This window comes from Lipotes vexillifer, unplaced genomic scaffold (assembly GCF_000442215.2).
Source record: "Lipotes vexillifer unplaced genomic scaffold, Lipotes_vexillifer_v1.1 scaffold729, whole genome shotgun sequence".
NCBI lineage: Eukaryota > Metazoa > Chordata > Mammalia > Artiodactyla > Lipotidae > Lipotes > Lipotes vexillifer.
This window is the reverse complement of record NW_006780914.1, coordinates 1785140-1809428: the sequence shown is the minus strand read 5'-3', so window position 1 is coordinate 1809428 and position 24289 is coordinate 1785140. Positions and strand designations below refer to the sequence as shown.

Here is a 24289-nt window from a genome sequence, read left to right as displayed (position 1 = left end):
CTCTTCAAGTTTTAACAAGTGTTAGTAGTTCTGATATGGGGCTCAAGAATTTTCAGTTCTAACATGTCCCCAGATGATGCTGAAAAGCTGCTTGTCTGGAGACCACATTTTGAGAACTACTTATTTAATGTATTTAGTGTATTGTATTTTAACGAATCTGAAAAGTATTACGGGATCTCACAGGGTCACTCATGGCTACAGTCTCCTTATACAAGATGTTTGTAACAAGTTCCTAAAATTCTTAACTTCTCTATCTATTTGAATTCTACCCTAAATTATTTCAAAATGTTATTTTGGGGGAGTGGGGAGGGAGTACTATAGTAATCAAAATGAGAGTCATTAAATCAAAGTGAAATCTGCCATGGACAACAGTTCTATGAGGTTTCAATTTTTAAATTACTAGCCATAAGTTATATTTAATCCAGTAAATAATGTTAAGAAAATTTCACTAACCTAAGTCTTAAAAGTAGATTAAAACTGATATAAAAACAAGTTGTTTCCCTAGGTCTTGAAAAAGGTCACTTTTTTAAATAAGAACTTCAGATTCATAACTAGGAATGAATAAACTGGCTTTTAAGTACAGAGTAAATATGATAATAATACTTACCTGGATGTGCCTTGTAAAAGGAGTAATTTCCATATGGTGTTTAGCAGTTTGTGTCTCAGTGGTCAATTATACACATAAACACAAACAACTTTACCATTATGGTAGAATATCATAAAACACTGAAAGATACTTTATAAATGCTTTGATGATACATATGAAGTTTCTAAACTTGCAATAGGACTTGAAAACCAATGCAGAGCACTAGTTCTGCTCAGTAGAGAATTTGAAATCTAAACCAAAACACATTCTGATGGCTCTAATATGCAAAATCTAACTTTACAACAGAAATAGTACCAATTCTTTGTCATTAATACCTTAGCAGTATATTGATACCTTTATAAGGAGTATTATATAACAGTTTAATATTTTCTTGTTCCTCTTCCACCCAGCATCTTTTATGAGAGGCACTTATGAAGAGCACTAGCTTTGGCGACGCTATAAGAAACATACACATAGTATAATGATATATTTTACTACACTAACAAAGTATCACTTATAAAGAATTTTTATAAATTCAAAAATAGGTTGTTGGTAACAATGATTACCTTTAAAGCATTGAATTTCATTCACAATATTACTTCATCAATCTTAAACAGCAGTTCCATCTACAAAATGTTCTACAGCTTTTTCCTTTTTGAAAAGGAGGTAAATAAATGCAGGTAAGATACTCATAACTTCTAGTTCAACAATATCAACTTCATTTCACAGCACTGATTAGTAGAGAACATTTTCAAATAAAGTAGTATACAATTTACAAAAATAGAATGATTATATAATGCAAACACTGTCCTCCATTATGAAGAATATGTGTGTGTATACATGTGTGTATGTATGTATATATACATATACATATTTCTTATAAGTTTCACTATTAAATAGCCCTTATTCAAGTACTTTTTTTCTGGTATCTCTTGAAATAATCACCTTGCTATATTATATGTAAATACATAAAAAAATAAAAGGTTAATCTAAGAAAAGGTTAAAAGTTTCAGTGTGGTTGACTTAAATATCAGCCGCTCACTTCAGTGAAAACCTGATTTGAACTCAAAACAGGTTTAGGTGCCATACTAAGTTTAACAACTTAGTCAAAAATACAGATATATTTAAGTGTCAAGTACTCAGTAAATTTCTAATGTGCTAACATTAGAGCAAAATTAAAAGTGTGTATTAATCTATTTATCACCCAATCTTAAACAATCCCCAGACAAAATTCATTTATATAACTAAAAAAATACACTAATATATAATATACCTGCTTACAAACACATAGGTAGCAAATTAAAAGTGTGTATTAATCTATTTATCACCCAATCTTAAACAATCCCCAGACAAAATTCATTTATATAACTAAAAAAATACACTAATATATAATATACCTGCTTACAAACACATAGTTAGCCATAAATAAAACTTTATTCTTTAATTTCATTTACAAGCTACCAAATATTATGTATTGTACACAGTGCTGAACACTTAAATAGCTGTAGTCATGGAGGATCCAGACTGAATGGAAAGCTGTAGATAAAGAAAAGATAAAAGCAAAGTAATACTGTAAAGACAAGTGGCAAAAGCATGGTTTTGCCATAATAAAATCAACTGGATTTGTAATTATACATCAGTTCTGGTTAAAACAAAGTCTGAGCACCATGCGATTCTCAGCTTTGTTTGCAGTCTGGCTAAAGTCTGTAGAGTCCTTTTGTCTTCTGCGGTGATTAAAATAAAAAGTTAAAAACTATAGCAGCAACAAGCAAACCCTGTAACAGGAAGGCAAGGGTTAAAAACTAAAATAAAGTTTATACAGTGTGTTTAGGGAAAGTATGTGCAGTTTATCTTCCATCAGCAGGAGTCCGACTGAGGGACAACATGATTCGGGCAAATCGCTCACAGAGTTCATGCGTGGAGTACGGAGGTAACTTCGGTGGCTCATGGAAACCTTTAATCTCCGTAGAACAATCAAGCAGTTTTGGCAGAAAATCTGTCAGCTTCTCTTGGAGGTTTGCTGCAAATATAAACAATTAGATGTAACTAAAGATAGACAGGGAGAGAAATTATCTTCAACAAGATTTATTAATTTGGAGTGGTCAGTTGATGTTTCATTTCAAAACATGTAAAATCATGACCATTTGGGGGGAAGAAGTAAAACATAAATGGCAACAGTAGTGTGCACAGCTTAGTTTGTAAATAAGAAAAAAAACTGATGCGAATATAAACATGTTACAGAACACAAAAAATGATAATAACTAACATCTAATTCTAACTGCTTTTAATCCCAACACCCCAGGTGTCCACCTGCATTGTTTAAACTTACATTCCATTTCTTGTCCAAGATAGGAACACCATCGATTTCTCATATCTTCCACAGCAAGTATATCTTTCTCTTCCATTTCATCCACCAATAACAAGGGCAAAAATGGGACAATAAACTCATTCATGATAATCAGACCATTGTTTACTTCTCGATCCTCTCCAGATTCAAACAGTTCTGCAGCCTGTTCATTTAATTTCTTGACACAATGAAAAAAAGAACAACAGGTTTGTTTCCTTTTTTAATTAAATAAAAATGTAAGTGTTAATACTGAAGGCAACATAACAAGCATGTTCGCAGACAGTATTAGAACAAATGGAAGTCACAAAATGCAACCTCAACCTATTGAGCAAGAAAAGTCTCTTAGAAAAGGCTATGCATATAACAACAGAAACAAAAGAAAAAAGAAGTGGGAGAAATAATGTTGCCATGTTTTTAAAGCTAAGTTCAGTTTATTTTACTTTGATCATCACTATAGGGACCATTTTAAAATTTGTTCTCCACAGGTGAATTGCCCCCAATTCTAAAATTTGACAAGCACTCAAAGTAATTTTAAAAACGAAGAAATTTTTGAAAGACTCATCATCTTTTCCATAAATGTCAACTCTAAGGGACTGTTATATTTTGTGATCCAAAATATAAAGGTAATCCATTAGTTCACTTATTCCTTCAAAAAATTCTTACTCAGTACATGCCATGTGCCAGAAACTGTTCTAGATGCAGGGGTACCCAAGTGATTAATACAGAAAACTCTCATGGAGCTTACAGTCCCTTACAGTACAGGGATCAGTAAACTCTTTCTGTAAAGGACAAGATAGGAAATACCTTAGGCTTTGAGGGCTATATCGTTTTCGTTGCAATGACTGATCTCTGCCATTGCTGCACAAAAGCAGCCATATGTAAATGAATGGGCATGCCTATGTTTCAATAAAACTTTATTTATAAAAACAAGTGGTAGGCTGGAGCACAGGCCAAGTGTGCTGACATCTAATTGAGTAGAAGAGAGAAATCCATGCGATAAGAAACAGAGACATAGGAGACAGATAAAAAGGTACAGGTAAAATAAGACATTTATGTTTGAAGTCTTATGTTTACAGAATGATAAATATGATTTTTAAATAGTTTTAAGCTGAATTTCAAATACAAAAATTCCATTATTTCTTATGGTTATGTTATGTCATTCTTGTGCAATTTATCTTGATTTTGTAGAGAGGCTTATGCTCAAAGTCCAATTCAGCCACTAAGCAAATTATTTAACCTTCGGCAAACAAGTACTTTCATTTGATGTTAAGTTCACTAAATCAAAACATATCCTAGAAACAACTCAAACATAGTATGTTCAAAGCCAACCTTATTCATTCTCTTAAGAGTCCTGAAAGCCAAAGACAGAACTAGTAAGTCAGGCAGGCTTAATGCTTCTATTTCCTTCTTCCCACTCATCTAATAGTTACCAAGTCCTTGATTTCATTTCCTTTACCATCCTATATACCCTCTCTTTCATATTCATTGTACTTCTGCCTTAGCTGAGGCTCTCGCCCTCTCTTCCCTGTCTATCTCCTCTAGCGTTCTTCATTTCAATCTTTACTCCTTTCCAGTTCATCTTCTAATATACTACTGCCAGAATGATTTTCCAAAACCTGATCATGCCAAACTTACACCAAATTTACAATGGTACCAATGCATTAGAATGGTGCATAAGCTTCTTCAGTCTGACAACAAATCCTGCTGGCTTCATCACTTCCACTTAATCCTGTTCCTCATAACTTAGCCACAATGGATTTATCTTCATTTTCTGTTGTATACTTTCCATGCCTTTTCATATGATATTCCTTTGTCTGGAACGTTTTTCTCTCTTCTCTACAAGGCATTAAACTCTTATTTATCCATCAAGATCCAGATCAGTGTTTATCTTATCTCTTAAGCTTCTCCCCAACAATTCCAGGCATATTATTTTGCATATTTCTCATAATAATACTTATTCTGAAATATAAAAATTATCTGTGTATATCACTCACCAGATTGAATTCTCTTAGGATAAATAACAGGTCTTACTTATCTTTGCATCCCTCAGAATCTGACACTCAGTAAATACTCAATGTAAAAAAAAAGAAAAACCTTAAAGGAACACTAAAATAATCCTCCTGAGGTTTTATTTAAATCCCTATGTGAAACAACAAAGTGTGGCTGGTTTACTAACCTAAAAGGATAAAAGAAACACATTCTACCATTTTATAAATGTCTTAGAATAACCATCAAGTTTTGGTTGCATTTATGTTTAAAACAGTTTTACCAAAATATTTCAATATCCCAACACTGTAATGTTTTTACATTAAAAACTGCTTTAACTCATTCAATGCAAAATTTTATATAATTATCTAAAACTCTGTACTTTTTTAAACTGAAATATATATAATTCAGGTCTTCCTTCTCAGGGGTTGATTAAAAACCTTTTGAAACTGACCAAATTAAGAATACCATCCTTAATGGATACAAACCATCAACAATTCAAGTCTTAAAATACACTCAAATGCAGCAAAATCAGCTAAGAGAAAAATAACAAGATCACAAGCTTCTAATATTCCCATTCAAAAATTCCGAAAACATACCGCAGACTACAATTAACATATACTATGTAGTTCTACTGAAAGAAACATTTCACCAGTACACCTACTTAAAGTTTTTTAAAGTACACATAAACCAAGTAACCTATATAGATTCAAAAATCATACTCTTGAATACCTTTATATATTTTATAGAAAAAAACTGCAACTTAGAAGTTCACAATCTATAGTCATGTTAATAGCTAAATAAAATCTAATCAGAAAAAAGTATAAAGATGGAATTTGTAATTTTATACATAACAGTTAACTGACTCAAGAAACATTAACAAAGTACTCCAGATATCTAGAGAGTAAACTGGTGGGGGAAAAAAAAACTTGCTAAAAAGATTTCTTAAAGTTTATAACAACAATAATATTTCAGCACATAGATAGTAAAAATATTTGAGGAAAAAAATTCCATTGACTAGGTGAAAAAAAAGGATATTATACTACAATGAATCCTTTAACATCATGTACACCAAATATACTATTTATAAAAACTCAGAAAAATTTATTCTTTTTCTGGAATAATAATGATGATAATTCATCACATCATTTAGCCCCTCTTCTGTCATCAAAAGAGGGAATGGCAGAATGAGAAGAAATCTAAATATAAAAATGTAAGTATTCTGATCTCATTTTAAGAACATTTCTGGTTCATCATCTGTAAAACTTAAGATCCTTAAAGAAGGGATAAAGAATTGAGTGTATTTTCCCACCTCAAGGGAATAGACCCAAATTATAGACATCATCATGACACCCCATCAGAATTAATAGTCAATCACTTATATATGAGTCTGGATAATTGCCCCAATGTAAGACAAAATGATAAAGTAAACACATACTATGTACATTCAACTTACTAGTAAACATTCTCTTCTATAATGTGATATCAATTCTTCATCATGTCCTCTGTATGGGCCTTTGGACAAGAGTTCTTTGTTATTCTGATAAGCACAGATAAGGAACAGCAAGGAATCTATATAACTTAAAAAAAAAAGTATAGCATTACTATTTTATCTTTGTAAAAAAAGGTCAATTACAATTTTAAAGCATTTAAAATATACATTTAAATTTTGATTATCCAGAACAACATTAAAATAAAAAGTATCATCTGAAGATACACTGTATGCCTGAAGGCATCTTTTGAGTAACAGCCGCATCTGAAACCAAGCAGATAGTTGTCTTAAAAGTAAAACAAACAAAAAACAGAGCTAGGAATTAAGAAAAAACTGAGAAAAAGGCCATAATTGATGAATTCAGAGTTCCTTCTGTCTTCCTTGGTATTTATTTCCATTTAGACTCAAAATTAACACTGATGTGAAAGTCAATGATCTGCTTTTTTTTTTTTTTTTTTTTGCGTTACGCGGGCCTCCCACTGCCGCGGCCTCCCCCGATGCGGAGCACAGGCTCCAGATGCGCAGGCTCAGCTGCCATGGCTCACGGGGCCAGCCGCTCCGTGGCATGTGGGATCTTCCCGGACCGGGGCACGAACCCGCGTGCCCTGCATCGGAAGGCGGACTCTCAGCCACTGTGCCACCAGGGAAGCCCAACGATCTACTTTTTAAACAACATAATGTCATTTTTGTTTGAGGGAAGGATCAGATTACTTTTTTCCTTTATAACGAACAGCACTCGATTCATTCAGTGACTCTTTTTTAGTCAGGTTTTTTTTTCTATGTGAGGGCACAGTTCTACTCATTGAGAAAAATGTAAGAGGGGAGAATATCCAAAGGAGATGGGTGAAGTAGAAGGGAAAAAATGCTTCTAAATCTGGGAAATCTAGTGGGATACAAACAGACAAAAGAAAACACTAACATAAAAGGCAGGCAGGGTTAGGCCTTTGTTTTATAGTTAATATTAATATGTTATTGATATAAGTCTAGACCTTAAGAAGTTCAAACTAGGGGCCTCCCTGGTGGCGCAGTGGTTGAGAGTCCGCCTGGCGATGCAGGGGACACGGGGTCGTGCCCCGGTCTGGGAAGATCCCACATGCCGCGGAGCGGCTGGGCCCGTGAGCCATGGCCGCTGAGCCTGCGCGTCCGGAGCCTGTGCTCCGCAACGGGAGAGGCCACAGCAGTGAGAGGCCCACGTACCGCAAAAAAAAAAAAAAAAAAGTAGTTCAAACTAGGTTTTAAAAAGAGGATATGGGAAAAATGTTTGAGTACTATATTTGTCTCTAAAATGATTATTCTTCTCCTAACATGCTGTAGGAAAAAATATATACAGCTATATATTTGTATAACTGAAATATGAAAGATATTTTAAGATATTTCCTATGTGTCAGACTTTCCAATCATAACGTATCTTTTCACAAATTCAGAAAAATGCAACATCCTAAAAAGTGAAATACTGTACAGAAACAATGTTTACTGCCAATCAGTGTTACTGTTTATTAATTTCAGGTGCTCAGAAACAAGTCTATAGTCCAAATGTTAAATGTAGAATTATGTGGAAATTAATGTACACATTCATAACAAATCAAATTACACACCTGAAACTACTTCATAAAAAATAAGTTCTTTTAAGTTATGTTTTGAAAACAGCTTTTCCCAGGAATCTGTTTTTGAGAAAACTTAGGGTATGAAATCTTATTTTGAAATAATATGGGTATATAGTCTCAGCTAAAGCTTTTTTTTGTTTAAAGAGTGATAATAATATTAAATGTTGTTTTACGTCACTAAGTTGAATTAGTTTGCTGGCACATCTACCTTCCCTTTTATAGCTATTAAGTTTCCTGTTGAAAGGTCTCCCCTGAATGACATCCATATCTGGCTTTCTAGACCTGAGTCATCGCTCTGAGAATAGCTCTGAAACTATGAACATGTTCCAATTTTCTAGTGAAGTACACAAAACGTTCTACATTTTATCAACGTTTAAAGTGCTTACATTTCAAGTAATCAGAATAAAATTCAGCAGTCCAGTTACCGAATTCTTATTTAAGATAAAATAAGACTATGTAGCCTGACAGATTCTCTTTATCTTCCATGTTTACTGCTGTAAAATTATGGTTCCTAAAAACATGATTTCATTTCACTACTCAGAGAAGTAATAATGACCCACCAATAAATAATTCAATATATGGCTTTGAAGTGCTAAGTTTTCATTAAAAACAAGTTTGACAGAACCTTTTGGCAGTGTTTTATACACTGCTAGTAATGGTAACCGCTATATTTAAAGTGGTAAAATTAACATTTCTTTTTACAATATTCCATAAATATTATTTGTCACCATTACTAATTTTCTAGCTGACCTTTCACATTTGCTATGCTAAGAATATTCACTTTACCAACAAGAACAGATTTAAGAATAAGCAAATTATGAAATTTAAACATAATTCCAAGTTATACTTAAAGTCCTTTAACAAATGTTAACTCAGAAAAGCTAATGTAGAAGCTATGCAGAGAGCAAGAAAATGACAGGCTCATCTTGTTAATTCTATTGAGATAATGAATACATTTTGTCCTTTTCTGATTTCATTAAATTATACAAGAACACAGAGGTCTCTATTTCAATTTTTCTCTCCCTAGTTAGTCGTGTGACCTTGACAAAGTTATTGCAGCACTGTGGAGCCCAGTTTCTTTACCTATAAAATGGAAATACCTTTTAGATACTCTATTCAATTGCAAGACCATATTAATATTTTTCTCAGAAAACTTAATTTCCAAAATCCTAAAGCTAATTAGAATATCCCTATTAAATAAAACTTTGACCAAAATATTAATAAAATAGAGCTACTGATCAAAATAGTTTTCTATTTCAGTGACCAAAGTGAATTATCTTAAAAGTACACAATCACTAGGACTTTAATAATTTGTATCCAAGTATTAACATTACTTTTTACTTTTGTGTGATAACTTTTAAGATTTTGATAAGTGTAAGAATGATGGCATTGTGTACTGTCCAACGAACAGAGCAGCACTGTCCAACAGAACTTCCTGCAATAATGGAAGTGGTGTATCTGCTGGCCAGAACAGTAGCCACTAGTCACGCATAACTACTGAACATTCAAAATGTGGCTAGTGTGACTGAGAAACCGAATTCTTAGCTTTAAAAATTTGAATTAATTTAAATTTAAATTTTTGCATGTGGCTGGTGGGCACCATGTTGGACAGCATAGCTCTAGAAGTAATGTTCCATGTTGGCATTTAAAAAAACAACAACATTATTACCTCAAGTGGAGGTTTCTTATACTTTACACAATAAAAAAGAAAAGGAAAAAAAAGACAGAAATCAATATCCCTTTTACTTGGAGGCAGTATTACAGTGTATTTTAAATATAGCACATAAAAAAATCCTTAGTCAAGTGAATTAATGTTAAAGGATATGAATTGAGAAATACATGGATAAGTAAATACACATTAATGAATAATCTATAATGGTCAATAAATCAATATGTATCCTTTTCTTCTCAGTAACAATGATTGCAATTTAAAAAGCAGAAATTCCTTTAAAACCATCTGTAATTTGTATGAGAAGTAATCTAAAATATTTACAGTCGCAGTATTTACAAGACAAGTGATTAGTTTTCTACAGCTATATTTTTTATAGTACCTTGAAGTTCAGAGAAAGAGACAGATTAGAAACGCTATCTCTAATTTGGAGTCAAGATTAAACTCAGAAAAAACAGGAAAAAGGCTAGTGACTGGAAGGTATATGTGGAAGAATACAAAGAATTCCATTTGCTGGCTACCAGCTTCTTCGGTCCCCAGCAAACTTCTAGGCTTCAGTCTAATCCTATTCCATTCTAAGTTTCAACTGTAGTGTTTGAGAGCTGATAAAAACAATGACAATAATGCCAGCTTTACAGATTTAGCTTAAAATGGAAAATATATTGTATGTGGGGTATATGGGAACTCTTTGTATTAATTTTGCAATTTCTCTGTAAATCTAAGACTGTTCTAAAGTAAAACATTTATTGAAAATATACACTGTGAAAAAAACCTTTTCTATAGATGAGGTCACATCTGAATAGAATACAAAAATTAAGCTCTCCTTTTCATGTGTGTCCATCTTGCCTTACCTTTCTCTTTGAAAATTTTCTAGCCCAATTATGAGATACATGGTTGTTTCCCTGAATTTTCTATAATCCTGATGCCATTCCTGTAGGTGAAAGAAAATAGTAAAAGTATATAGATATTAAAACTACAATGAAAACTGCTTATAAATATATTGTTTTGATAACTGTTTGAATTAGCAGAAGCAAAGAGTTCATAATTAAAGATAAACTAGACCTAAATCAAGACTTTACTGTCTTACATACAAAACTATTTATCGGTATAATAATAAATGTAAAAATTATTAGACATTGATGAGAAATTAAACAACAATGACTCACTAGAAGAAAACAGAAATACAAAGGCAAGATAATCAGTCAGGTAGGTCATCTCTCTCTCTCAAAAATTCTTCAGTGTAAAATTTTATTATTAAGATATTATTATAGAATATTTGGGGTACATGTATCTTTTCAAATTAGTGTTTTCATTTTTTCCAGACATATACAGAGGAGTGAATTGCTGGATTATATTGATGGTTCTATTTTCATTTTTTTGAGGAACCTCCATACTGTTACCCATGGGGAGAGGGAAAGGAGGAGTGTGACAGGGGTACAGGATTACAAAATACAAACTACTATGTATAAAATAGATAAGCAGCAAGGATATATTGTATAGCACAGGGAATTATAGCTATTATCTTGTAATAAGTTTTAATGGAGTATAATCTGTAAACATACTGAACCTATGCTGTACACCTGAAACTAATATAATGTAAAGCAAATACACTTAAATTTAAAAAGTATTATTATAGATCTACATCACATTGAAGGTAGAAGGTAAAGGAAGCTAACTCCTCTAACAGGAAGCAAAGCTTGAAGACTGTTATTTGAAGCACAGTTTTAAAGAACTGAAAGAAAAAAAAAAATGTTACATCATAATAAATTTATTTAACCTTTTAATTTTCTCAAATTTGTGTTAAATTTTAGATGTGGTTGCTGAATACTCTTTTCAGCTGAGCTATGGTGAAAAAGATAGATGCATTTCACATTTCAACAGCCTCTCCCTCCAAAACAACTCATAATTATCGGGCATGTAATGTGACTAAATGATTCAGAACTCACAACTTATAACTCTAGAAAATGACTTTAAAAAAAAAAAAAATCAAGATTTTTTTCTTAACTTACTTAATAAAAATTGATTCAAGGAAAATCATAACTAAAATTCAATATAGGACTAACCTTAAGGAGACAGTGATGACAGAAGTGTGAAAGCTTTTATATACATATTATTATAAGTAAATGAAAATAAGAAACATACAGGCAAGTTATTGACCAGCTACATTCTACTTGAATATGAATCATTTTAATTTTTAATTTTAAAAGACATAATTTCCACACTATTAGTAGACCTTAACAACAAATAAAGGTAAAATTGTCTTGCAAGCATAAAGTTAACTTTTCTGGGGGAAGTATTCAAATTGCCACTCTACTGTCATTAGAATCACCTTAGAAGTTGTTAAGTAGGTAAACTTTTTCTTTAAAGGGTTAGACAATAAATGTTTCAGGCTTTGCAGGCCCTGCAGTCTCTGTTGCAGTTACTCATCTCAGTGGTTGTAGTGTGAAAGTGCTGATATGCAATACCAAAACAAATGGCTTGTGTTCCAATAAAACTTTATTTAAAAAAGCAGGTGGTGAGCTGGATTTGGTCTGTGGGCAAGGTCTGCTGATGTGTGACTTAGAGCAAGACAAAGATATGTGGGATATACAGAATCCAAAAACATGTCATGTAAATACCTACAAGACTTAGTGGCTCTGCAGTTAGAAAAAATATGAGAAGTTTTCATAATAAAAATGTGCTGAAGCCAATCTGATGAAGCATGCTTGTAGAGAGACTGTAGAATCAAATCACAATTAAAAAATCAAGTCCCGGGGCTTCCCTGGTGGTGGTTGAGAGTCGAGTCCGCCTGCCAATGCAGGGGACGCGGGTTCGTGCCCCGGTCCGGGAGGATCCTGCATGCCGCAGAGCGGCTGGGACCGTGGGCCGTGGCCGCTGGGCCTGCGCGTCCGGAGCCTGTGCTCCGCGGCGGGAGGGGCCGCAGCGGTGAAAAAAAAAAAAAAAAAAAAAAAAAAAAATCAAGTCCCATGTTACTTGAATCTCGGAGACAAGGGTAGTTAGCAACCAATTTGCCTGCCATCTCTGGCATGTATTGTGTGTCCATTTATTTGGCTGTGTTCCTAGATTTTCTACTCTGCTTTATTGCTCGAATTTACCTATTCTTATGCTAATATTATTATAAAGCATAAAGGTTAAGATAATTTGTATTGATTTCAAGTAAAAAGCCTTCCTACTTCGTTCTTCTTCAAGAATGTCAGGACTAGAGTGAGATCTTTGCATTTCCATAAAATTTTTGAATCAGCTTATTAAAGCTCCATAAAACAACTCGCTAGAAGTCTGACAGAAACTGCACAGTATCAATAAACCATTTTGGGGAAAACTGACATCTTTACAATACCAAGTTTCCCAAACACAATACGATACATATATCCATTTGTTTAGGTCTTCTTTATAATGTCTCCTAAAGTCATGCACAATTTTTGCTAAATTTGCTTCTAGGTACTCCACAGTTTGGGTACTACTAAAAATGCTGTTATTCTTTAGAATTTCTATCTGATTATTTGTTACTGGTATAAAGGAATAAAACTGATATTTGACATAAGACTTGTATGTTACAGAGCTCTCTTATTATCTTTATTTATCTCCAATAAATTTATCTGTAGAGTTTGTATTTTCTAGGTATAAAATATGCAAATAATGAAAACTTTGTTTCTTCTTTTGCAATCTCTTACTTTTTGCTTTATTTTTTGTTGCCTTACTGTCCTTGAATTTCCAGTACAATGCTGAATAGAAGTGGTAATGGCATAGATGCCTGTCTTTTTCTTGATCACAAAAGGAAAGCTTTCAATGTTCAGATTTCTTTATGATATTTGTTTTTGTTTTTCAAGACACTCTTTAGTAGATTAAAGTAGCTACCTTGTTTCTCCAGAGAAGATATACAGATTGCCAAGAAACACATGAAAGGATGCTCAACATCACTAATCATTAGAGAAATGCAAATCAGAACTACAATGAGGTATATCACCTCACACCAGTCAGAATGGCCATCATCAAAAAATCTACAAACAATAAATGCTGGAGAGGGTGTGGAGAAAAGGGAAACCTCTAGCATTGCTGGTGGGAATGTAAATTGATACAGTCACTATGGAGAATAGTATGGAGGTTCCTTAGAAAACTAAAAATAGAACTATCATATGACCCAGCAATCCCACTACTGGGCATATACCCTGAGAAAACCGTAATTCAAAGAGTCATGTACCACAATGGTCATTGCAGCTCTATTTACAATAGCCAGGACATGGAAGCACTTAAGTGTCCATCAACAGATGAATGGATAAAGAAGATGTGGCACATATATACAATGGAATATTACTCAGCCATAAAAAGAAACGAAACTGAGTTATTTGTAGTGAGGTGGATGGACCTAGAATCTGTCATACAGAGTGAAATAAGTCAGAAAGAGAAAAACAAATACTGTATACTAACACATATACATGGAATCTAAAAAAAAAAAAAAGGTTCTGAAGAACCTAGGGGCAGGACAGGAATAAAGACGCAGACGTAGAGAATGGACCTGAGGACATGGGGAGGGGGAAGAGTAAGCTGGGATGAAGTGAGAGAGTGGCATGGACATATATACACTACCAAATGTAAAATAGATAGCTAGTGGGAAGCAGCTGCATAGCACAGGGAGATCAGCTCAGTGCTTTGTGTCCACCTAGTGGGGTGGGATAGGGAGGGTGGGAGGGAGACACAAGAGGGAGAAGATATGGGGATATATGTATACATATAGCTGATTCACTTTGTGAATAGCAGAAACTAACACAACATTGTAAAGCAATTATACTCCAATAAAAATATTTTAAAAAGTACAACACAAAGAATAAGTGGAGAAAAATAAATGACAATTATATTATTAAAAAAATGACTGTTTTCTGTATCCTTCCTTTTATCTGTTAATGTAGTGAATTACACTAATTGTTTAAGGGAATATAAAGTAATTAAGTTTGTAAATGAGAGCAGTCATTAATCAAAGGCACTCATGAAAGCAAGTTAAAATTTACCAAATTTATAAGTTTTTGAAAAGACAATGTATAAAGTTAAATTTAAAAGCTTGAAAAAATACTAGGTGTTTGAATTGGTAACTTAAAAAAATATTAGCTTTAAAGCCAAACTTAACACAAAGAGAATTTTTTTGCACAAAAATTACCACAGGCATGATACGAGTACTCATGTGTGTGCTCGAGATCTCTCACACAACACTGTCCAATAATGACAAATATATATGGCATACAATGATTAAAATGAATTTCTAACTTCCCCCCAAAATATCTGATGAAGCAAAGAAAAAATATAGCATGGCTTCACTGTAGTACAGTATTTAAGAACATAGGTTCTGTTAACAGAGTTGTGACGTGAAGCTATGAGAACTTTAGGCAAGTTACTTCACCACTCTACGTCAAATTTTCTCACATGCTTAGCTGTACAGAAATGAAAGATTACTGAATTAAACAATTCCTCAATCTACAGTTCAACCTCTCAAAAGGCACATTACCTCATACTCCTCCAAGTTTACTTCTTCAGGTTTTATCATTTCAATTTTGGCTTGAGCAACTTTCATTATGTTGTGACACCTTCAAATAAAAGAAATGTATTTCTAAATCAAAAGCAAACTCCATAAAAACTGAAAAACATGTGTTATACAAAACTAGACTACCCAATACATATGAAGATGAAATCCACTATCACTGAGCAATATTTTTTTGAGGAAACAACTTTCAAATACTTAAGTGAAAAATGTGTTTTTTGGACAATACCAGATAGTTACAAAATATATAAAGAAGACAGAAGCAATAATTCTAATTCAAATTTACCATGTTACATTTATTGATACATATGGCTTTTAAATTATATTCTATTAATAAAGATGGAATATGTAAAAAAAATTTTTTAATTTATAATGTATTATTAAGTAAGCTCCAGAGACATGAAATCTTATTTTCCCCCAAATGGTATTATTCATAAATAGTAAAAAGGAATCCAAAATGTGCCTATCATTTCAGGTAGGAATGGAAACATTTCAATAGATTTTATGATCAGAACCATTGCTAAAGAAATCTCCCCAAAATATATTTAGTTATCACACACATTTTATTCTGGATTTCAAGCACAAGAGAAATTAGATTTCTTAAAACAAACTATTTTTAGTTGCCAGGGCAAATAACTGCAAAAGACTGAAAAATCAACGTGAGTACTCCATAAGTATCTTCCCCAAATTCAATAGCGTATACTCATTGGAACATAGTACACTGACAGTCCAGATAATGAGGGTTATAGCTTCTGAGCTCTTCACAGTTATATGTAACAAAATAAGTGATGCCAACCTTACTACTAATAAAAATATTAATAGCCAATACTCACTGAGCATTTACTGTCTACCAGATAATGCTCAAAACCATTTACCTGTATTATTTCACTTAATCCTAAATTTCACAGCAGACACATGGCGAGGCAGAAATTAAACCTGGATGTTTTGTTTTCCCTCATACTCTTCTTTACTCACATATTTTTAATTCACTATTTTTGAGACATTCATGAAAGGATAATCATTTACTTCAGAATTAAAATGTGTTTGCAATGAACTCCAAGATAGTATAAATGTTTCTGTATTCTAAAATAACTTTTCAGTACTTTGGATCTTTACCTAAGGCCTAAATTTTTTAAAATAGTATTCATTCTAACTAGATTAAATTAAAATTTTTAACATTAGTAAATAGTTTTATAGGAGTTTCTAAGAGAAAACACTTTTTGGTAAACCAAAATTAATTTAACCATTCTAAGCCTTCTCTTTATGTCAGGAGACGTTTAATTACTTTATTTGTACATATAATTACTTTTCTCCAGTGATTCTCAAACAAGGGTGATTTTGCTCCCTCAGGGGACATTTGGCAGTATTTGGAGACAGTATGGGTTGTCACCAGTTGGAGAGTACTACTGGCATTTAGTGGGTAGAGGCCAGGAACATTACTAAATATCCTACGAATTATAGGACAGCCCCCTCAAAAAAAAAAATTATTTGGCCCCAAATATCCATAGTGGAGAGGTTGAGAAATTCAAATATTAAGTCCCAAAAGGGCAGTGATAATTATATTATACTCTTCTGTGTATTGCCTAGCTCAGTATCTTAGTTCACAATTAAAATGTACTAAAGCAATCTAAATTATTTTTACTTCAAACTTTTAAAGGTCATGATTATAAATCCCAAATAAATTACAAAGCAATTGTTCACATTAAGTGAAGTCAAATTTTGTACTGCATTTATTGAAATATGTCTGTGTATGTGTAAAATAAACATTCAAAAATTGCACTGGGAACTATAAAAAAGACAAGGACAATTTGAGCATACGAATAAGATATTTAACATTTTCAAATTACCTTTCATCAAAACTCAAATTTCTATCTCCAAATTGTTCTAGCAATGTTTTCTCAATGATTTTCTTTGGAGCCTGATTCTGGATAAAGTAGACTACTACATGATGTAATCGATAGTCTGTTTCTGGTGGGGTATCTTCTTGGGCCAATTTAACCAACCTTGAATATTCCAACTTAATTGCCTAGAAAATACAAGACAATGTCAATCTTGGTTAATTATAATAATTAAAATCTTTCAATATTATAACAATTATCCTTACAGTGAAATATGCTTTTTTCCTTTTAAAAGATTACAAATAAGGTAGTTGTACATCTAAGAATATTGTCCCATGTTCCATAGTTTAAATACATCTAAGTTTACCATGTGAGTAACTTCATAAAACTTATCAGAGCCTGGTCAAAGTCTGTTCAGAGGCATAAGACAGAGATACTAGGTATATCACCTAACCTACGCTCAGTTTGATGTACCCCTCTAATGTTTCAAATTCTAGGGCTGAACTGCAGTTCCCTAGAATATCCATATCTGAAAGAAAATGGCTGGCTCTTAAATGCATAATATCACCACAATTAACTTCAACTGCAGAGCTGACAAATAAGGGATGAAAAAGCAAGTTTTTTATTTACCATAAATTTTTCATTGTTTCAAAAATATTTGAACTTTATCAGTGTAATGATTATTAATGCATAATATCACTATTACTACCTTGATACGTGAGCTTACTTTTTCTTTATAAACACCTTAGAATTCATATTATAATGGGAAACAATAAATACTAATGCATGTTCCCACACATAAGCAAATGATTTGAAAAATATCTGCTCATAAAGAAATGTGTACAGTTATATATAAAATACTGCTATAAATAAGAAACCCATATAGTTAAACATAACACTTTAAAAATATTCATTTATATTAGACACATCTAAATTCTAACTCTGCTAACCATAAAACATTTGGGGCTACATGCAAAAATATATTTTACAAAAAGTCCATTCTATGGAAAGGGTTTTTCTCTTTTCTTTTAAATGCATGCCTTTCCTAAGCAATTCTTGGCCATCCAGAAACTACCACCTATGGGGCTGTCTTTTATAGAAGTGAGAAAACAAAACTGAAAAACAGTAAATGAAATATTCTAGTTATATATTCTTAGGGGAGCTAATAAGTCCTTTCTATTGATATATAGCTTAGCATTATAAATAGAGTACGATAATTACTCTATAGCTAAAATAAATTATTCCAATTTTATTTTCAATATACATGTCATTCTAAAGTGTTACTGCTGTGGTTAAAAACAGCCATGAAAATTAACTATATTTAGTCATGTAAGACTATCATGGCTCACTTTACTGCATGTTTTGCTTATAAACTCTTTAATCTTCCCAATTTGAGATGAAAATTTTTTCCAATTTGAAACAAAGGCACATGATCATTTAATAACTGAACTATGTGGAATTTGAGAGTAAGTGTAAAAGAAAAACAATAAATAACTGTTCTTCCTTATTATGGCCCTTAGACAATGATTGCCATAAGCTATTAGAAGGTTTTTGGATATTTAAATATTTCAGATGTCATGCTTTTGGCTGAAATTAGTATGACCAGAATAAAATAAATTTGTCTCTTAAATAATATTATAGGTTTAGACATAAGGAATTACAGCACTAAGTGATTATCCATTTCCCCCCCCCCGCCTTCAAAACACAGGCTGTGATTTTTTTTATAAATAGTAAATAGATTTCTATTAGAGCTAGAATATACATCGTCTTTAACTCTAAGATTATGTTTATCTCTTGATTTTTCTATTTACGATTCTCCCAATTTTAATGAGTAAATGCCAAAGTCATAATCTATAGGTGTTTTATTAAACCAGTAGAGGTAGAAAGCTACTTCTAAATATCTAGGAGCAATTTTTCAAACACAAAATACCACATTTTATCAGCATAAATTAATTTATCAACTTTTTTTCTTTGTTTATGAACTTCCTTCTCAAGAAGGTTTCTGACTTCTACAGTACACTGCAACCATACATATTCCTTCAGATTTTCAACAAGGTGTTCCACACTGGTATATTTAGGAGAGCTGTACACAATCTACCATTAACGTTTAACATGGTCCTACTAATCAGGCTCAGTGTTAACCTATTTAGTTTTATTTCCTGTTACTCTTCTACCCAGATGAGGTTCGACTCCCCACAAATGCACACGTCTTTGCTCCTTAAGTTCTCTACATGCATGATGTCCTTGATCATTCCCCATCTAGCCACACATGACTCATTCAATGAGACTAAAGTCTCTCTCTTTTGAAATCTTCTTCCAAACGATTTCTACTTAGACTTTTTTCTAGTTTTCTAAATCATATGATAAAACATATTCTAAATTTATAACTTCTTACAGACTATTTTGATATAAGTATATGTATACATTAGAAAATGTCAAAAATACAAACATACAGTATACTCTGGAGGCAGTAAGATCTAAGGGAAAATCAGCTGGAGTAAAATTCAGAAAGCTAGGTATATCATTTTATTTTTAAAATTGTTTATTTTAAAAACTGATAGTGTACTACGAGATGAAGAAAAACTACTTCAAATTCCAGAGGGTCAGAATCATATGGGTTATATTCTTGGAGCACAATGTAATATAAATAGGGGTTAAAAATAAAGATAATTCCCAAACTAAACACTTAGGAATTTTAAAATACTGTTCTAAATTATTCTTGGACCAAAGGAATCAAAATTATATTAATACTGGGAATATGAGATCTCAAAACCTAAAGGACACAGCCAGATTGGTAAAGGAAAATTCCAGCTTAAGCAATACAGAATAACATTTACTTCAAGAAGCTAGAAAAAGAAAATAAACCAAAATAAAGTAGAAGAAATAAAATAATGTGGCAATTAGATAAAGACCATCAAAGGCTTTTTCTTTCCAAAAAGCTGAATGGAAGACCAAAAAATGGAGAAAACAACACCAGAAATAAGGAAGGTGATAATACCAAAAATACAGGAAAAGGTTTTAAAATTTATAAAAGAATCATACATAACTTTATGCCAATAAACTATAACATCTTTATTAAACAGATGATCATCTAGGAAACTATAAGTTATCAGAATTACTTTAAGAGGCAGAAAAACTGAAGAGAGGCAGAAAAAATATAGATAATTGAAAAGGTTGCCTAAGATCTATGCCCAATAAAGAAATTAGGCCCATTCTGTTTTAGAGCTGTGCTGTCATGTCAGATCTTCAAAGACAAGATGATTCCTATTTCTAAACTGCTCTGAACCTGAAAAAGGGGAAAGCCTCCTTAATGATTATATAAAACTAGTATAATCTGAATATCAAAAATCGACAAATATTTTTAAAAAAAGGAAGTATAGATCAATTTTGTCAGTGAACATAGATGCCAAGACCCACATCTATTTTTGATAAACTACCTTGTGTACATAAAGAATATATAGGAACAGATAGTGTTTACAATGATTAAAAAAAAGATAGACGAATGCTAAGATCCTTACTTTGCAAGGATTAAGGAGAAATCTGTTCAGCATCTCAAATAGATGCATTAAAAAATTATCTAAATTCCAATACCAACCAGTTTAAAAGAAAACTCTTAACTGTAAATTTAAGAAAGTGCTTTTAAATTTATGAGAGGATCCGTAAAAAACCAATACTACACATTCTATTTAATAATAAAACACTACAAACATTCACATTACACTCAGGAACTAAACAAAGGAGTTTACTACCATTATTTTGTTATTTATATTCTGAAAAGGCTGGTCAACATAATAAAACCAGAAATAAGAAATAAGTATAAAGGAAATTATCCCAATAATGAGATAGTTACTGGGAGGCAGTTTACTGAAATAATCAAAAGAATCAACCAAAAAATTATTAGAAAATATAAAGGGTTCACTAAAATAATTGGATACAATATAAATACATAAAAGTAATTGGTTTTTCCACTACCTACCCTACCAATAATTTGGTATTAAAAGTGAGGATAAACAACTCAATTCACAGAAATAATTTTTACATATCTAAGATTAGATTAAAAAAGAAGGTATAAGACCATTATGAAGTAAAATTATAAAACCTTACTTAAGGACATAAGAGAGGACCAAAAAACTGAAGATTCATATCATGTTTCTTTCTGAGAAGACTAAAAATACTGAAAAATATAATTATCCACCTCACTGTAACTTAATATAATGCAAGTACAATCAAATTCTGAAAGGATTTAAGGAGACAAGCTGCAGTTGGTTAAAAATTATCAAAAAAGAAAAAATGAAACTTGCCAAACTTTCCATTTATAAAAGAAAAAAAATTAAGAGGTGTTTCTACTACAAAATATCAAAATATATTACAAATAAATGGCCCATAATGTAAATAAGTGTAATGTTCAAAAACAGAAAAATGATCAATGGAACAGAGAGACCCAAAGAGACCCATTTATAAATGGGATTTAATATACGATACAGTATTTTAAGTCAGTGTGCAAAGAATGCATTAGTCAAAGTGTTATTAGTCATGATACGTTTGAACTTTTTGGATATTTCTCTATTTGGAGAAAACTGAAATCTCATATCTGGGAATCAAACAATAAAAATCATTAAAGTAACAATTAAAGATTTGCATAATTTTAGAAGTGATCATATAGTCTCAAATCCATTAACGAAATATTGCTATATTTTATAAGATTAAAAACATTATGTACAGTTAAGACACCAAAAACAAATTTAAAGATAAATGACAAACCACAAAATACAATTTTCAAATTATAGATGAATCAAATTTCTTAGCAGATCAGATGCTCATTTAACTTAAAAAAAAGAAAAAAACAAAAAAAGTGTGCAAAAAATGGACAGGCAGTTAACATAAGAAATACCAACTGCCAAAAAATTTACAGAAAGATACTTAGCCTAACTAAAGATCAAAGATACATAAAATAATGGGATTACCCTTTTTATATCATTTTGTCAGCTAAGCATCAATGACAGTACATTGGAAATTCTACTACGCTATGTTCACATGCGTTTTCAAATGATATATGTACAAGAATGTTTACAAAAATACTGGAAATGACCTAAACCAGCAACAAAAACGGTAATGATGAATTTAATAAAAGTTACAATTTGTGAGTATTCTTTATGTGACACTGACACTTTATGTGATAGACACTGTCCAATGATGTCTACATGGATTATCTCATTTAATTCTCAAGATAACTTCTCATTTATAAATAAAAAACAATGGTCGTGATAATGTCAGTAAATTGTCTAAGATCACACAATTATCAAGTGATAAAGCTAGAATTTAAACCCAGGCATCTGAACATAGAGCCTTTGCTAGTAACAGCTCACCTGGGACAGAACTTTCTAACCTAGGCCATGAATAAGCTGTAAGAATTCTGAGATACTAATCCCATCAGCCTTTATGGTGGCCAGATCCATCACTAGATCCATCCATGTTTGTCTAAACAAGGAAAAAACTGGAATGCCCTGCTCTAAAAGAAATGTTTAAATAAATTTTGGTAAGCTCAACAGGAAATAAAATGTACTTATGAAAAACAATAAATCTACAAATCATGACAATAATCATCCACCACATTACATGAAAAAGAAAAACTAGAAAAAGACAGAAAGAGCATTCTTCTATTTTTATTTAAATTATAATGTACAGATGAGTACTGAATATCAGTCTCATTTATCTACCTAGGAGCATATACAAGAAATAATCAATAGAAGCTAACTGTGGAGTGAAAATTAAAAAGTGAGAGAGAAATGTTTTCATTCCATGTTTTGGTATATGTATATTTTATTAGTTTAAACATCGCTTTCTCTAAGAAGCCCTCTAGATAACAGCTCTGTTTTTCCATTATAAGGTCTCTTTCCACAAACTGCTCCTTTAACATACTAATTATGACTCTAATTAGTGTTTGCTTCCCCCTAGAAAATAAGCTTCATTAAGGCAGGAACTCAGTCCATCATTTCCCCAGCTATATTCATTGGATTTAGTACAGTACCTTGATATAAGAAGGTAATACCTTTTGAATATGCCCCTCAACAGAATGGAAAAAAAATAGTGTAGTCATACAACAGAATACCATAAGAGAATGAACAAATTCTAACTATATCCAATAATATATATGAAGCTCCAAACATGTTCCTCAGTAAAAGCAGCCAGACACAAAAGTACCTATAGTAAAAGATTCTAGGTATATAAAGTTCAACAAGAAAACTTACTCACATTGTTAGAAGTTGAGATAACATCTACTTTTGGATAGGGGGAAAGTATAATTCATAGAAAGAAGAAACAAAGGTAATTTCTGGAATACTATAATGCTCTATTTCTTGGCCTGGTTGATAGTTACATGAATATGTGCACTCTGTGATAATTCACAGAGCTGTAAACTCAAGAACTGTGTTCTTTTCAGCATGTTTTACATCTTAATAAAAATATTTTTTAACTACTGAATAAACAGAGGGGTAATAATAATAGGCATTTTTAAAGTAAAAAACAAACTAATAAAGTTATGTCAACTGGGAACAATTGTTATGAAGCAATGAAATAACCAGTAAGGAAAAAAGTTTCATAATATATGTGTTACTGCTTCATTAAAATCCTAAGGGCACTTTAATAGGTACAGACAAAAAAAAAAAAATGTACAAAAAAGAAATTTTAATGTCTTTGAAAGTAAATGAAAAAAGTTATACTAATCCCATGCTTATAATTATGATGTGACCCTCCCATTCCCACCCCTGTACATATACATACAGGCAACTAGTACTTTGAGAATATTATTCCTTTTTTTCCTTTTGGCTTTTATTTTTTGCTCATCACAGTAGCCTTGTATTGACTTTCCCTGGATTTTGTTTTTACATGACAGAAACTTCTGCCTTTAAGCCACTATGATTTGGGGACTTTCTGTTAACAGTGAAAACTAATCTTAATAAATAGAGTCACAATTTGGGAAAAGGACTTAGGTAAATGTCTATTCTCATTTGTTTTTCCAGATCTGCCTGCCTATTAACTCTTTAATATTCTGTGTACAGGGGCAGACTCCCATGTGGGAGGGCCTGTGGTTGAAATAGGAACTGTGACTGACTGGGTTGGTAACCCTTCCTAATTTAAAAGTTAATTCTTAGCAAATCCACTTACACAGCTAGATGTAAGTTTCATTTCCCAACTTATCTTTTTATCAGTAACAAAGAGAACATTTTCATCACATGGTTTT

At 32.0% G+C, this 24289-nt stretch overlaps 1 protein-coding gene across 2 annotated transcripts in view; it reads right to left on the bottom strand.

Annotated features, from left to right (window-relative positions):
* Positions 1 to 2001: 2001 nt before the first annotated feature.
* The window catches only part of USP25 (ubiquitin specific peptidase 25), a 140945-nt gene continuing 118657 nt past the window's right edge, over positions 2002 to 24289 (bottom strand). Inside the window, exons 19-24 of one of the 2 annotated variants that reach the window (XM_007454290.1) lie at positions 17059 to 17237; positions 15179 to 15257; positions 10536 to 10615; positions 6376 to 6499; positions 2916 to 3111; positions 2002 to 2606 (exon numbers count right to left, since the gene is read on the bottom strand). In XM_007454290.1, the coding sequence (XP_007454352.1) occupies positions 2434 to 2606; positions 2916 to 3111; positions 6376 to 6499; positions 10536 to 10615; positions 15179 to 15257; positions 17059 to 17237 (831 nt within the window). In that variant the 3' untranslated portion in view covers positions 2002 to 2433. The remainder of the gene's footprint in view (positions 2607 to 2915; positions 3112 to 6375; positions 6500 to 10535; positions 10616 to 15178; positions 15258 to 17058; positions 17238 to 24289) is intronic. The other variant, XM_007454289.1, reaches the window with a different exon arrangement.